The 16,590-nt window shown below is 40.1% G+C and overlaps 3 protein-coding genes across 3 annotated transcripts; all 3 read right to left on the reverse strand.

Annotated features, from left to right (window-relative positions):
• Positions 1 to 147: 147 nt before the first annotated feature.
• Positions 148 to 2,517, reverse strand: LOC143112691 (protocadherin alpha-3-like). The gene has a single exon (XM_076274960.1). The coding sequence runs from the start codon at positions 2,515 to 2,517 to the stop codon at positions 148 to 150; it is 2,370 nt and encodes a 789-aa protein (XP_076131075.1).
• A 904-nt stretch (positions 2,518 to 3,421) lies between these two features.
• Positions 3,422 to 5,930, reverse strand: LOC143112692 (protocadherin alpha-2-like). Its single transcript, XM_076274961.1, has 2 exons — positions 3,947 to 5,930; positions 3,422 to 3,804 (listed from the first exon to the last, which is right to left on the reverse strand). The coding sequence occupies exons 1-2, from the start codon at positions 5,928 to 5,930 to the stop codon at positions 3,422 to 3,424; spliced, it is 2,367 nt and encodes a 788-aa protein (XP_076131076.1).
• Positions 5,931 to 5,986: 56 nt separating this feature from the next.
• On the reverse strand, positions 5,987 to 10,390 carry LOC143112693 (protocadherin alpha-1-like). Its single transcript, XM_076274962.1, has 2 exons — positions 8,084 to 10,390; positions 5,987 to 6,025 (listed from the first exon to the last, which is right to left on the reverse strand). The coding sequence occupies exons 1-2, from the start codon at positions 10,388 to 10,390 to the stop codon at positions 5,987 to 5,989; spliced, it is 2,346 nt and encodes a 781-aa protein (XP_076131077.1).
• Positions 10,391 to 16,590: the final 6,200 nt, after the last annotated feature.

The raw sequence follows: 16,590 nt of genomic DNA on the forward strand, positions 1-16,590 counted from the left end.
AGTGGTTCAGAGGGACACTTCCTAAAACAAGCTGTTCTTACTAGAACGCTGGGTGATGAAATGTAGCCTATAGCATTGCATGAATATTCCTGTCATACATTTCATGGAAAATATTGAAACCTCGATAACACGATAAAAACAAAAAGATTAGGTGTGTAATAGTACAAAGCACTGTACCTTTGTTGTACTGGGAAGAGTTTGTGTCCGTTTACAAGTGTCTCCTCCATCAATGCTGATGAGCTCCGCGTCTGCAGGCGGAAACGGTGATGGGAACACCACCACGTCACTCTTCAGTGTGTCTGAGCTAAAACACACGTCATACTGCTGGGTAGTTTTAGAGTAAGACCAGCTCCCGTCTGGGTGAGTGGTGATCATGGGGGCGCTGCAGCTGCTGAAAATACCATCAGTCCTGTGGCATTTCACTGCTATTAAAGTGATGAGACTGATGAGGAATATGGCCGATACTGATGCAATGGCCATGAGCAGGTACAGATTTAGATCAGACAAATTATCTTCTTTGAGGAGATTCTCTTTAAAAGGTGTCTGTGTGTCACTTGTACTTTCCACAACCACAACTTCCATAGACACCGTAGCTGAGAGAGAAGGCTCCCCATGATCAGATACCTTTATCACTAAGGGATGTGTCTTGAAGTCACTGTCACTCATCCTTCTCTTAGTTCGTATTTCTCCAGAACTGGTTCCGATTCGGAAGAGGTTCGTGCCTTTAGGTTCTGAGATGTGATAAGAGAGTAGCGCATTGTAGCCAGAGTCCGCGTCCACAGCCCTGATCTTGGCCACAAAGTAGCCCGCTTCAGCAGAGTAGGGAATGTTCTCAGAGTTCACGGACCCTTGGTCAGAATACGGCGGGAGAATAACGGGGCTGTTGTCATTTTCATCCAGGATGAGAACGTGCAAAGTGACAGTACCACTTAATGAAGGGACACCAGAGTCTGTTGCCTGTACTTGGAACGTGAACTTTTTCATTTCCTCGTAGTTAAACGACTGCAAGCTGAATATTTCACCACTGAGAGAATTAAGGCTGATAAATTTGGATACAGATGTATCAGTGTTTTTACTGTCAACCAAAGAGTAAGACACCTTTGCATTTTCATCGAGATCTGGATCAAAAGCTGTTACTGCTGTGATAACACTCCCCACTGGCCTGTTTTCCTTTATATAAACAGTTAACAGAGGTTGTGGGAATCGAGGTGCATTGTCATTAACATCAGAAACATACATAGTGTAATCACTAGAGCTGGAGAGAGGCGGGCTGCCGCCATCTGTGGCTACAATAGTGAGATCGTACCTGGAGTATTTCTCTCTGTCTAAAGGTCCATCTACAACTAACGAATAATAATTCTCGTAATTAGTCTCAAGTTTGAATGGAACGTCGCCTTTAAGTATGCACTTTATCTCTCCGTTTTTACCTCCATCTTTATCGGACACTGCAACTAAAGCGACAGCTGTCCCAGCCTTTGTATCTTCTTTCACCATTTGTAATAGAGGCGTCACTGTTATTTCAGGCACATTATCATTCACATCTATAACTTCCACTAAAACTTTACATTGTGTAGTCCTCGGTGAGGAACCTTTATCTTTTGCCGCCACACGCAATTCTATTGCAGGGTTTTCCTCGAAATCAAGCTGACCATTTATCTGAATTTCGCCTGTATCAGGATTTATAGAAAATAAATCATAAATCTGCGAATTTCCATGTCCAGCAAATGAAAATGTAATATCGCTGTTTACACCTGTATCTGCATCTGTTGCGGTAACGGAAAGTATTTTTGTTCCAAAAGAAACATTTTCAGGTATTTTCACTTTGTAAAGTGGTTTACTGAAAACAGGATAGTTATCATTGATATCCAAAACATCAATTTGAATATCTAAGCTCCCAAATTTAGGAGGCTTTCCTCCATCTATCGCGGTCAAAACAAGATTTATGATTGACTGTTTTTCGCGATCTAAAGCTTTTTGTAACACTAACTCTGCAGATAGACCATGACCCCCCTCACTTTGTATATCCAAAGAGAAATATTCATTGGGACTCAGTCTGTAGCCTTTAAGTGAATTACTTCCTATGTCGGGATCCTCTGCAATGGGGAGGCTGAATCTTTCACCTGGATTAGCGTTTTCGGTGATGTTCAAGGTAAGCGAATTGACAGGAAAAGTTGGTGCGTTATCATTTACATCCAAAATATTTATTTGAATTCTATACAGGCTGTGAGGATTTTGAGCCACTGCCTCTATTTTCAAAGTACACTTCGTATTCCTCCCACAAATCTCCTCTCTGTCGAGTCTATCATCGACAAATAACTCTCCGGTTTTGACATTTATCTGGAAATACTTCTTGTTAGATGCGGATACTATCTGGAACACTCGGTTCTCTAGTTGTTGTGCATTTATGTTCAAGTCCTTTGCTATATTTCCGACAACAGTTCCTTTGCTCACCTCCTCTGCTACGGAGTATACAATCTGACCGGAAGACAAGTCCCATGAAGAGAAGAACAGAATCATTGTCCATGCATATCCAGTGGCCACTGTATTGCTCATATTTTTGTCCACTGCTTCTGTGCGACTCCTAGTACTTGATAGTAACCAAAAAGGGAAGACCAGTATGTTCTTGTATATGCCATATACAGATACAATCGTGTTTAGAGTGAAGGACTCTAGCTCGTCTCTTGCTCGCTTCGTTCACTCTTTTAATATGACGCGATAGAGGTGGTCACCAAGAGAAATAGTGTGACTCTGGACCCTCACAACCGTGGTCTATGGCGACACTCTGTGGATGCTATTCAAAATAGTTTATCATCCTCAGTGCTCCCACGATTGATATTTAAAATAAAATATATATAGCACCGTTTTAGGCCTACAATGCCAATATCAGAGACATCAACTGTATGAGTTTTTCGAAAAAAATGTAATGGCTGTTTGAGTCGTTCATACAGACACAAAATCAAAATAGTTTTCGTCAGTTTTCAAGATCTACACCAACTGTCGCTGTCCACATTGATTGTTCTGAAACGCATTGACTAAGGGACAAATAAAAGTATAAAGTGTAAGTAAAGTGTTGGCCTAATGGCTTAAACGGTAGAATAATAGGCAGACCTTCAGTACATGCAGATAGTGTAAAAGGTATGTACGACTTGGCGTGCTACTTGGTCACATTCTGCATTCATCAAGTGCAATCAACTAGTTTTGAGGAACTATTTAAATAGCATGCTTTTAGTTTAGGAGAAAGTACTTTGGGGAACATTTTGGACAGCTAAACCAAGATGGACATACAGAAAGGCTTAGGTGATGATGCAATGTATAGCACAACCTTTACAGCACATTATGAATACATGTCGGTAAAATATTGAACCTTCGATAAAACTTTAGAGGCCCTAACATATTATTAGGTGTGTAACAGTAAACGGCACTATACCTTTGTTGTACTGGGAAGAGTTTGTGTCCGTTTACAAGTGTCTTCTCCATCAATGCTGATGAGCTCCGCATCTGCAGGCGGAAACGGTGATGGGAACACCACCACGTCACTCTTCAGTGTGTCTGAGCTAAAACACACGTCATACTGCTGGGTAGTTTTAGAGTAAGACCAGCTCCCGTCTGGGTGAGTGGTGATCATGGGGGCGCTGCAGCTGCTGAAAATACCATCAGTCCTGTGGCATTTCACTGCTATTAGAGTGATGAGACTGATGATGAATATGGCCGATACTGATGCAATGGCCATGAGCAGATAGAGATTAAGGTCAGAGAAGGTTTCCTCTTTGAGAGGAATTGTTTTAAAAGTCAATTGTCCGTCTCCTGTACTTCACTGTTATTAAAGTGATGAGACTGATGAGGAATATGGCCGATACGCAGGCAATGGCGATAAGCAAGTAGATATTAAGATCAGAAAAACTCTCTTCTCTGAGGAGATTCTCTTTAAAAGGGGCGTGTGTGTCACTGGTACTTTCCACAACCACAACTTCCATAGACACCGTAGCTGAGAGAGGAGGCTCCCCATGATCAGACACCATTATCACCAACGGGTGTGTTTTGAAGTCATTGTCACTCATCCGCCTCTTGGTCCTTATTTCTCCAGAGCTGGTTCCGATTTGAAAGAGGTTCGTGCCTTTGGGTTCAGAGATGTGGTAAGAGAGTAGCGCGTTGTAGCCAGAGTCCGCGTCTGCAGCCCTGATCTTGGCCACAATGTAGCCCGCTTCAGCTGAGTAGGGAATGTTCTCAGAGTTCACGGAGCCTTGGTCAGAATACGGCGGGAGAATAACGGGACTGTTGTCATTCTCGTCCAAAATAAAAACGTTTACACTTGTGCTGCTGCTTAGCGCAGGTGTCCCAGCGTCGGTGGCCTGGATCAGAAATCTAAACTGTTTAAATTCTTCAAAATTAAATGATTTTACACTGTATATTTTACCTGTCTCGGAGTTTATGCTGATATAATTAGATAAAGTCTTGTCACTATTATTTGCCTCTACTACCGTGTATGTTACGTCTGCGTTCTCTTTAATGTCTGCATCATGAGCCGTCACTTGTAATATTTTACTTCCAACAACACTGTTCTCTTTAAGGTACACGTTCATAACAGGCTCCTGAAATTTGGGAGCGTTGTCATTTACATCGGAAATGTGAACGGTAAATATACCTGAGCTGGACAAAGGTGAAGTCCCTTCGTCGGTCGCTGTAATTGTTATATTATATTGAGGTGTACTTTCTCTATCCAGAGGCCCGTCGACAACCAAAGACAAGTAGTTGTTGAAAGAAGACTCAAGCTTAAAGGGAGAAGAGTTGGCTATTGTACAGTGTACTTCTCCGTTTTTACCAGCATCTCTGTCAGAAACAGTAATTAAAGCAACAGTTGTTTGCAGCCTTGCATCTTCGGGCAAAGTATTCAGCAGAGATGTTATTGACATTTCGGGAGCATTGTCATTTAGATCCACCACTTCAATTAAAATTTTGCAGTGACCAACTCTAGGGGGGATTCCTTTATCCATCGCTTGCACACGTAACTCATATGCAGGAGTTTCCTCAAAATCAATAAGTCCTGTGGTCGTTATTATACCAGAATCAGGATGGATCGCAAATGGCTGCTTTTGCTTCACATTTCCATGAGGGGCCAAGGAGTAGATAACTTGTCCGTTTAGACCTTCGTCAGCATCAGTTGCGGTAACTGTAATTACAGTGGTTCCAAATGGTGCATTCTCAGGCAATTTGGTTTTATACAGAGATTTACTGAAAGTTGGTGTATTGTCGTTGACGTCAATGACGTGAACGGTAATATCCAGTGTTCCCGATTTGGGCGGTTTGCCTCCATCAACCGCAGTTAAAACAAGGTGAATTTCGGATTGTTTCTCTCGGTCTAAAGACTTTTGCAGTACAAGTTCTGCGGATACATCATGGTCATTGCTATTTTGTACGTCTAGAGAGAAATGTTCATTTGGACTGAGTTTGTATGATCTTACTGCATTGCTACCAATGTCGGTGTCACTGGCCATTTGTAAAAGAAACCGGTCTCCTTGGAAAGCGTGCTCTGTTATATTTAATGAATACGACGACACCGGAAATTTTGGCGGATTGTCGTTTACATCCAAAACCTCTATTTCCACTTGACTCATATATGTAGGACCATGCGCAATAACCTCTATCTTGAGAGAACATTTTCCATGACTTGGGCACAGCTCATCTCTATCTATTCGACCATTAACCACTAGCAGTCCAGTCTTTAAATCGACCTTAAAATACTGTGAATATGACCCAGGTACAATTTGAAACATACGTGACTCAAGCTCCTGAACATTGATATGAAGGTCCTTTGCTATATTTCCAATCGCGGTTCCCTTCTTCACCTCTTCTGTTACTGAATATACTGTCTGGCCGGAAGATACATCCCATAAACAAAGCACCAGTACAATCCGAATCCAGCGAGACTCCATGTGAAGAAAACGATCCATTGCTGTCTAGCATTTAGTTCATAAAATGATTAGCGCACTTAGTTCTCCTTTGAACCGGCGAGAGTCATTCTCCAGTCCTGGTGAACACATGGAAACCTCGCAGTGATGTATACGATATAGAGATGATATGTTTAGCCCACCCTTCAGTGCGGAAATACTCCTAATCTACAACAACCACAGTCTGCAGCGACATCTCGCGTTTCTTCGTTTGCACCTAAACACTTTACATCACCTTTGCAACAGTGAAGTATCATATCATATCAACAGTATCATATTGTCATGTTTTATCTCTCTATAGATGCAAAAGACATTAGAGATCAAACACAGGTGATTGTTGTTCTATCAATTGCCATAAAAAAGTGCACCTAGAGCTATTTTCAAATGTTGCTCCTCAGCACTACCCTACTGTGAAGACCAATTATGAATGACAAGGGCACTGTCCATGGTGCTGAAACGTAACCATCGCAACGTTTGCGGTTTAAAAAAAAAAAAATCATGGACTGAGCTCTGTCTATCCTTATAGTCTTATAAAACCAAGACCAGTATTCTATTTCTATAAACTATAGCCGTATATAATATGTCCTCACCAGCAATGTCTGAAAGTTCCGATCAACTGGTGCTAAACCGATTCTCCTGACCAGTGTCACGTGTGTCGTTCCATGCTTAGAAATACCAAGTCTTTCCCACTTTTGAAAATTTGTGTACCCATTATGCTGTGATCACATATTGTAGCCCAAGTCAGAAGCTTTGTTATGACCAGTGAATGTAAGAAATACACCAGCAGGGCTAATATCAGACATTCTGACTACCTCGAATATAATTGAACCAAGGCCGTAGTCATGATGTCAACATTGGGGGAGACCAAATCTGTGGTGCCCCCCCCCCCCCCCCTCCCCCGGTGAGTTTTGTGAAAAGAGAAGGGTGGAGAAGAAGCAACTTCACTGGTCCATACCCGTGACTCCATTTGTGTTCAAAATGTATACTTTAAAAGAAATGACAAACTAGAGTATCTTTTGATAACCTCTATATTACACATAATGTGGTTCTTTGACTTATTACTTACACCTGAAGATTTTTTTAAACTAAGGCTTAGACTCATAGGTTTGGAGCCTAATAAGATTTTGTCTTTTAATTTGGATTGTATTATGCTGGCGGCTAATCACACAATTTTAACGTAGTTTGAAAGGGACAGGATTCAGGAATAGGCTACTAAGACAGGCCCCTCTTCTGTCTGACTCACCTCATGTTACCCCTGTATGCATTATAGACTGGCTTCTGACAGAAATGACGTTTTGTGCCAACATATAGAAACACTAGGCCTACTACAGCCTTTAATTGGTGAATGGAGGTGCAAATTCCTTTCTTTGGTTATTGTCCGCGATTCACATTAACTACTAGGCTATCACGTATTGTAAACGTCGCCACATTTGATCACGTTTTGCCTGCATGGATGCGCGATTGAGTGCGCATCTAAATAATATGCAAGATGCAACAATCATTTCTAAGAGGCCTATACACGGTAATTTCTGGCATTACTACTAGCATATGAATGCATTAAAGACGTGAAAGAAATGACACAGGCTTGCACAAATTCATCATTTAAAATGAAACGTTTCACTTTCGCTATCATTGCGATAATAGGCTACAATATGGAAAATGTTCCCTTTCAGTCTGATCGGCTCCAAACATGTATGGAATTTCCTTAGCCTGTGCTACACCTTTCCAATACGTTTTGTGAAAATTGTTCCGGTAGCTTTTGCGATATTGTTGACAGCCCTACCTCACCGCAGTAGGGTGCAGTAAATGGAAGCTTTTAAAAGCGCACGCCACTAACGAAAAACGGAAAATCACCAGGACAAACCACTCAGGGGTGTAGGCTACTCTCACTAATTTGTGCGTTATTTACGTTTGATTACATTTCAGATACGTGTTGGTTTCCTGTAGGCCTAGTATAGCGCTTTATTCTTTCTTTATTTTTCTATGTCCGAATATTGGGGGGGGGACATTTTGGTCATATTTGAATAATGGGGGGGGACACGTCCCCCTCAATGTCTACGGTGGCCAAGGCCCTGAATTGAACTGGGTAATATAAACATTTTAGAAGTATCAGAGGCAGAGCAGAGATGGCATCTTACCTTTGTTGTACTGGGAAGAGTTTGTGTCCGTTTACAAGTGTCTCCTCCATCAATGCTGATGAGCTCCGCGTCTGCAGGCGGAAATGGTGATGGGAACACCACCAGGTCACTCTTCAGTGTGTCTGAGCTAAAACACACGTCATACTGCTGGGTAGTTTTAGAGTAAGACCAGCTCCCGTCTGGGTGAGTGGTGATCATGGGGGCGCTGCAGCTACTGAAAATACCATCAGTCCTGTGGCATTTCACTGCTATTAGAGTGATGAGACTGATGATGAATATGGCCGATACTGATGCAATGGCCATGAGCAGATAGAGATTAAGGTCAGAGAAGGTTTCCTCTTTGAGAGGAATTGTTTTAAAAGTCAATTGTCCGTCTCCTGTACTCTCAACAACTACAATTTCTACAGATACAGCCACAGACAGAGAAGGCTCCCCCTGATCAGAGACGGTGATTATCAGCGGGTGTGTTTTTAGATCATTGTCACTCATTCGCCTCTTTGTCCTTATTTCTCCAGAACTGGTTCCGATTCGGAATAGGTTCGTGCCTTTGGGTTCAGACATGTGATAAGAGAGCAGCGCGTTGTAGCCAGAGTCCGCGTCCACAGCCCTGATCTTGGCCACAAAGTAGCCCGCTTCAGCAGAGTAGGGGATGTTCTCAGAGTTCACGGAGCCTTGGTCAGAATAAGGCGGGAGAATAACAGGGCTGTTGTCATTTTCATCCAGTATACATATGTTAACAGTGGCGTTGCTACTCAGCGGGGGAATGCCTGCGTCCTTTGCCTGAACTTGAAAACTCCATTGTTTCATTTCTTCATAATTGAAAGATAGCATAGTGTTTACCTCACCTGTTACCGAATTAATGGCAACGATATTATACACAGACATTCCATTGACATTGTTTTCCAATAGAGAGTATGTCACCTGAGCGTTTTCATTTGCATCAAGGTCATATGCTGTTAAGCTTAAAATGCTCGTTCCTACAGGAGTATTCTCTCTCACATAAACGTTAATAACATTTTCTGGAAAGTGCGGAGCATTGTCATTTACATCTGAAACATGTACAACTACACAACTTGTGCTTGTGAGAGGAGGCGTTCCCTCATCTGTTGCTGTGACTGTGATGTTATATTCAGAGTTCGTTTCCCTGTCCAGTGTCCCCCCAAGCACAAGAGAGTAGTACTTCCCTTGGGATGATTCCAACAGGAAGGGTATGCCATCGGGGATGGAGCAGTGTACATGTCCGTTTTTCCCCCCGTCTCGATCTTGAACCGTGATCAGGGCTATTGCAGTGCCTTTCTTTGCGTCCTCCCTCACGTTCTCCAAAAGGGAGGAGAGTTTGATATCGGGTGGGTTGTCATTCACATCAAGGATCTCCACCAGAACTTTACAGTGTGATGCGAGAGGTGTGTGACCACGATCGTGGGCCTCCACTCGTAGCTCATAAGCACCCGTCTCCTCATAGTCCAGTTTCCCGAGTGTTGTGATTACACCAGTGCTTTGATTTATTGCAAATTTCTCAAATATTCCCCTCTGGCCCTGTTTAAATTTGTAAATTAGCTCACCATTTACACCTTCGTCGGCATCTGATGCAGTGACGGTAAGAACAGGTGTACCAATAGGTGTGTTTTCAGACACCTGAACCTTATAGACGGATTTAGAGAACTCAGGTGCGTTATCATTGGCATCTAAGACATCTATGATTAGTTCAGTTGTCCCAGACCTGGGCGGATTTCCGCCATCGACAGCAGTCAAGATTAGATTTATTGCAGCTTTTTTTTCCCGATCCAGCGCTTTGTGCAGCATTAACTCCGCAGAGGGGCCTTGGTCGGCCTCCTTATGTACCTCTAACTTGAAAAATGTATTCGAAGACAGTTTATAGGATTGAACAGTGTTGCTGCCAACATCCGGATCATCAGCGCCGAGCAATGGGAATTTGGCACCTATAAAGGTAGACTCCGCTATCCTAATATGTTGAGATCTCCCAGGGAAAACGGGTGCATTGTCGTTCATGTCAAGTATTTTTATCTCCACACTGTACATTCTCAACGGGTTATTAACTATTGCCTCCAGGCTTTCTATGCACACAGGACTAGAGGAGCAAATATGTTCTCTGTCTATCCTTTGACTGACGAGAAGGGCACCGGTTTGTAAATTCACTTCAAAATGTTTAATTGCTGAGCCCGAGACGATGTGAAGCAGGCGTCCCTCCAATTCAGACATTTTCAAGTTCATATCCTTCGCTAAATTTCCAACAAATGTCCCTGGGCTTACCTCCTCTGCTATGGAGTAAGTAATTTGCGCCGACATTCCTTTTCGAAGACAAAGAGCTATCCAAAAGAGAAACGCAGTGCAAAAACGTTCCCTTGTTTTGGATGCGTCCATTGTTGTTCAGTCATAGAATCCTGGCAGTGTGGAATATCTAACAGTTACACGTGAATTAATTCGTAGAGGTGATGCTCAATCGGGACAAGCTCACAGTAACTGTATGGCATTCCTCCGAAACGCAGCATGGTAAAAGGAGCGTGGCGGTTGAGCTGGTGCTTCCTTAATAGTAGGAGGAGATTGTGGTAGGTGAACTGTAGGTAGACAGCGACACCACATGGACTTCTATGATGCGTATACAACACAATAATATGTTTGAAATTATGTTATAACTTATAATGATGTGAAAATATATATAACGATGGATGTTGTTTGTATGTCTCAGGAAGACCGTTAGTTGGTATGCCCCTTCATGTGTTAGCCGTTTCAAAACTTCCGAAAAGCTATTTTTCCACTGCCATGGACAGTTGTAGTCAAAGACTGCTGCAGCTAGAGTACATTACACAGAAGCTGCATTGCTTCATTGTTGCATTGCAGTTTGCATTTGGGGAGATAATACGAGAACATCAATCCTCCTATTGTTATTTTAGTGACAATACGAGTATTTGGATGGGATAAGAATGTGGATATAAAACGATTTGACTGAATCTCAGTACAGAGGATAGTGTGCTAAATGTGATATTGACCTCTGCCAGATAGCATTTATAAAGCATGAGCACTACTTGAAGTCCCACAAGTTATTGTGTCGTTTCAGCATGCTGGATGAACTATTGAAGACGTATTCCCTTGTATTAGTAGAGTTACACACAGAAGGTATGTTTGTATTTTATTTGATGATGTGTTTTTTTTATTAAATCATATTTACATTTTTCACCCCAGTTGCATGGCAGACAGACAGATAGACAGACAGAGCATATGAGTCAGGTCAAGTTTAAAAATATTTCTTAAAAAGTTGTTTTTCCTTTGATAAACAATGGCAATGGGCCCAACAGAACAAAACCCAACATGAGAGCTGATAATAGTGGCCAACTATGCCTATACCTTACTATGATACTGATCCATCCTTACTGTTTGTAAGATAGTTGATGACAAGATCACATGGCAGTGGGTTGTGGTCAGCAGCACTGAAGATGGACACTCAGAGTAATGGCTAGGTCTTGAGTTCAGACACTGGAGTTCTTTCTGGTTATCTTTTAGTATCATCGCTTTGAATCAATGATAGAAAGGCATGCTCCATCATCACATTTTAATTGTGATATATGCATACTATACTGATTGTGTTAAGTGCACATTCCTTAGTGAGTTATTAAAATAAAGCCATTTTCTTGATCTTTACCTGCTCAAATTTCTATGTTTTTCAACATGATGTGCCTGTAAAATATTCTTTAGAAAGTAGCAAAATAGCATCTATCTATCGATCTATCAATTTATCTATCTATCTATCTATCTATCTATCTATCTATCTATCTATCTATCTATCTTTATCTCATTTCAGTAATTCTCTTTATCTCCATAGTCTGTAAGATCAGAGAATCGGTAGGAAACAAACCCATGCTATGTCCTGCTGATGTCCATGAGACTGGGGTAACTACAGGTCAGTTCTCTTTGCCAGCTCACACTAGATTTGGATGAGGGCTCCCCCTAGTGAACAGAGACACTCCTCTGTTTTTTTAATGAAGAGAATGCACTCTCTAAACACATTTTGAAGTTACTGTAACTAAAATGCTTATGTCTGAAATGTGAAATATGATATAAGAAATTTGAAATAAGCTTCCTTTAACTAGGAGAACAATTCTGGGTGTATGTCTTTCCAGTCTTTACAAACTATGAAAAAATATATGATCAATGATATTTAATTTCTGTGCAAACCTAATTGTTAGAATGTGAATTGTACAAGTAATAATGAGCTAAAATCTTTCCACTATCTCTCTTTCTGGCATCAGAAGCAAGCTGTTATTAGATTAGGAATGTTTTTAGTTGTTTAAGAATAAGAATGTGGATATAAAAAGAGAAAGTAAGAAGGGCTTTCCATTGTAAATTTTACATACCCATTTGGAACTGGCTTAAAATATTTCAAACAGTTAGGCCTATTGAACCAATTGCATTATAAGGCAGGGTCCTCTTATGTACAATGGATTTGAAAAATGGGACAAGCACCTAATCAAAACCCTGCATGCAGAGGACCTTGCCACCTTCAGGACCTTGCCACCCTTTCTCAAACAATTCGGCCTAACCAAATTATAAATGCAGAAAAACAAAATGACTTAACATATTGGACTGAAACAACAAAAAGACAAAACAAGTGTCAATGTTATTTGGCCCTAAACAGAGAGTGCACTGTGGCAGACTACCTATCCACAGTCACTGATACCAGACAAATAAAAACCTTGACCAGTACAGACTAAGCAATCACAGTCTGGCTATCGAGAAGGGCAGACACAGGCAAACCTGGCTGCTCAGAGAAGACAGGCTGTGCACCAACTGCAACCAAGGTGCAATAGAAACAGAGCTTCACTTTTTGGCTGAATGCTGCCAATGGAAAGATATATGAGATCCATTATTTCCTTAATTCAGAGAAATGCATCCAGACCTTCAAAACTTTAAGGATCCAATTCTAAGAATATTAAATTAAAAGAGTGCAAGAGTCGCAGCAAGATATATAGATGCTTGCCGTAAACAAAGGGAGTCACTTCATCAGTGAAGTCAAACACACACTCACACACACACACACACACACACACACACACACACACACACACACACACACACACACACACAAACACACTTACACACACACACACACACACACAAACACACTTACACATTGCCACATAGCCACACGCACACGTACACGCACACTTACATGCACTCCCATCCACACCATCACGTACACACACACACTGCCGTTTCAGTAATGTATGATGCATGATGTTTTGTTTTCTTTTTTTACACACTACTACGTACATGTATGCTTTGGCAATGAGAGAGAGAGAGAGAGAGATGCACAGCATTCTAATATACAGTTTTTTACAATCACTTAATCAACTATTTTCCTTGATATCATTTTTCAAAACTCTAGACACAAAACTCAAAACGGTTATCACTTGTAACACAGGCGGTCTAATGTTCAAAACATTGCATTGTGCATTCACATCTTTAAAGAAATCTTGCTCTTGCACAATCATTGGTTCAAAAAACAAATTTACTGTGAAATACCATTGAAACATAACTATAGATCACCCACACACAAGCAACCGATAGTTTCACTGTGTCATTGTTCATACAATCATTAACCTTCTTACACATTCCCTGTATCCATAAATATGCCACTTTTCATCAGATTGCCTCAAGACCTATGATATCCTTCACAAAAGGCATTTGAACACATGAAATTCATTGTGACTAATTTCTTTGAATTTTGAGTGATTTGCACACACACAAAGAAACACACACAAACAGACACACCACACACACACACACACACACACACACACACACACACACACACACACACACACACTAATTTCCAGTACTATCCAATGCAACTGCAAGAAAGTCACGACTCACAGTCATTTTGCTTCCTCATTCAGGACTGTGCAGGTGTCTTGCGACGCCACATTTTCCCTCACGAAAATTGCCTTTCTCAGTACTTTACTTCCAGTAAATCATCAAGAAAAAAATATGAGCAACCTTTATTGATAAGTGAAGATTAGGGATGTAACAATTACTGGTATAATGGTAAACCGCGATAAAAATGTTGACGATAACAATTACCGTTTTCTTTTCAAATATCATAATTATCACGGTTGATTACCGCGGTGTGGAAACTTTGTGTTTAATCCTTCCCAGCTTCATCCGAGCCTGCTTTTAACATACAGTAGGCCTGGTACAATGAAACAGGTTCTTGAATTTCCCCTGGGGATCAATAAAGTATCTATCTATCTATCTATCTATCTATCAAAACTGGTACCCTACTGATTCTGTTGTCTGATTGATGGTTTTAAGGCTACACCTGATTTTAAAAGGCGTAACATTTTCACCGCAAAACGTGCACTGTATCATGTAGCCACTCTGCGTCTTTTTATGTTCATATCCACATTAAATCCATTCCACTCACGTTATCAGGAGAATACAGTAGCCTAAAGTTTTATTTAAAACGCTTACTTTGGTCTCATTCATTGGATCCAAATAACAGAAATGGCAAATTCCAAGTTATGGTAGGGTAAGTTAAGCTATAAGCACATAGCCAATTAAACATGAAAAAAAAAGTGCACAGGACACTTTTTGAAAATATTTTAGCTTGTGTAGGCCTACATGTATCAGTGCTTTCTGAACATATTGAACACACTTTTAGAAATACCGTGATAATACCGAAAACCGTGATAATTTTGGTCACTATAACCGTGAGGTTAAATTTTCATACCGTTACATCCCTAGTGAAGATGTATTATCAATAACTTTTCATAACATATCAATGTAGGCGTCATAGGAAATTACAAAAAGTCCAAAGTTTGTAATATATTGATGCAAAACACTACAGTACAATCACAACATAGGTTTATTTGAATCAAAGCAAAAATAATTAGCTATGAAATAGAAAATAAAAATAAAAAATAAAATAAAAGACAGTACTGTAAAACTAATTGGTGACAATGAATCTCGTTACAGTATCTTGAAACTGTCATGATTTGCAGTAAACATGGAAGATTGTGTCTGTTTCCATAAGATTAATGCAACAGTTACTTATCATTTTGAGTAGTTGTATCAATTGATAGTTAGACCATTGTAAGGAAATGAATAGACATTCATGTGAAATGTAATGTGTGAATTGCCTTTTGAAATAGTAGTGCTTTGATGTTAAGTTGTGTCATATTGAACAGGTGATTTTTGTTGAATGAACAAATTATCTAAGTTTTATGTGTATTGTATCCAAGCAATTGAGAAAATGGTTAGAGTTTTGAAAAAGGTGCATTTTGATCATTGGTTGTGAGTTTTGTGTCTAGCCTCCTGGGAACCAAGAAAAAAAAGTGTCCAACAATTTCTTTTTTTTTGTGATTTCCTTTCTATTTATTAAAAAAATGATTAAAAAACATCTTACAATTTTTATTTTTTTAAATTTATTTTTATTTTAAATGTTATAGCATGTCCCCTGTGGTGGACAAAAGGACCGTTTTACTATGAAAAGGTAGCCATGAAAATAGACAAAAATGGACAAATTATGCTTTTAGTGGTATTAAATTAAGGATAAACTTAACCAAATATAAGGGAAACTGTTATTTATCCTTCTAGACTACTTTATTTGCCTTTTTGGACAGTTGTATTTCTTTTTTCTGGATTGTTCATTTCATTTTCATGTTTTTCTTTCATCTGCGATAATTCATTTTTTAGTCTTACTCTTCCTCGCTATCTTCTTGAGGCACAGGTTCATAGTCCTCATCTCGTTTCTATCACTCATCACCTGAGAGCTCCAAATCTGACCCCCCTCATTCATCCTATACAAATGATCTCCTAAATTTCCCAAAAAATCAAAATATGTTGGTCCTGGTGTCCATTATAATGGACATTCATAAAGTCACTATTATTTCAAAATGTAAATAACTTAACTTCTTTCAAAATGAATCATATGATTCCTGACATTTTCATTAACAAGACCATATATTGCCATCATAATGAATGCTTAATAAGAAGACACTATTTGACTTATCTCTCCTCCTTCCATAAAATGTGCTTGTTTTGATGTCAACTATTTTTGAGAACCAGGAAGAGGACGTTCCCAGCAACCCAGCCAATCACATGATATATCATTAGAAAGCCCAGAATTGATAGAATAGCTCAAAGGGGTAAAGGGGTATGCTTCTAGAACTTATGTCCACTACAGAGGATATAGGTCTATGGATTGGTTCTCAGGAAGCTAGAGTTGTGAAAAATTACATCAAGGTTCTGAAAATAGTAACAAAGTGATTGTAAAAAAACTGTAATTCAAGGCTGTGCTGGGCTAAAGGTTGCAATGGGACATGTTTAATTCCACTGACCTCTACATGAACCTTATTAGTAAAAGAGAGATTAAAGATGGATAGATAAACCTAGCCATGCATTGTGTTTGCATGGTTTGTCTCATCCATCGTATCAGTGGAATCAGTTTCTGATGCCATCCCAAGTTTGCTCACCTATAGAGATCCTCCATC

Source organism: Alosa pseudoharengus, unplaced genomic scaffold (genome assembly GCF_046254945.1).
Source record: "Alosa pseudoharengus isolate Yale_2024_CS ecotype anadromous, Long Island Sound unplaced genomic scaffold, YU_APseudo_1.1 YU_APseudo_1.1_scf_8, whole genome shotgun sequence".
Classification (NCBI taxonomy): Eukaryota; Metazoa; Chordata; class Actinopteri; order Clupeiformes; family Clupeidae; genus Alosa; species Alosa pseudoharengus.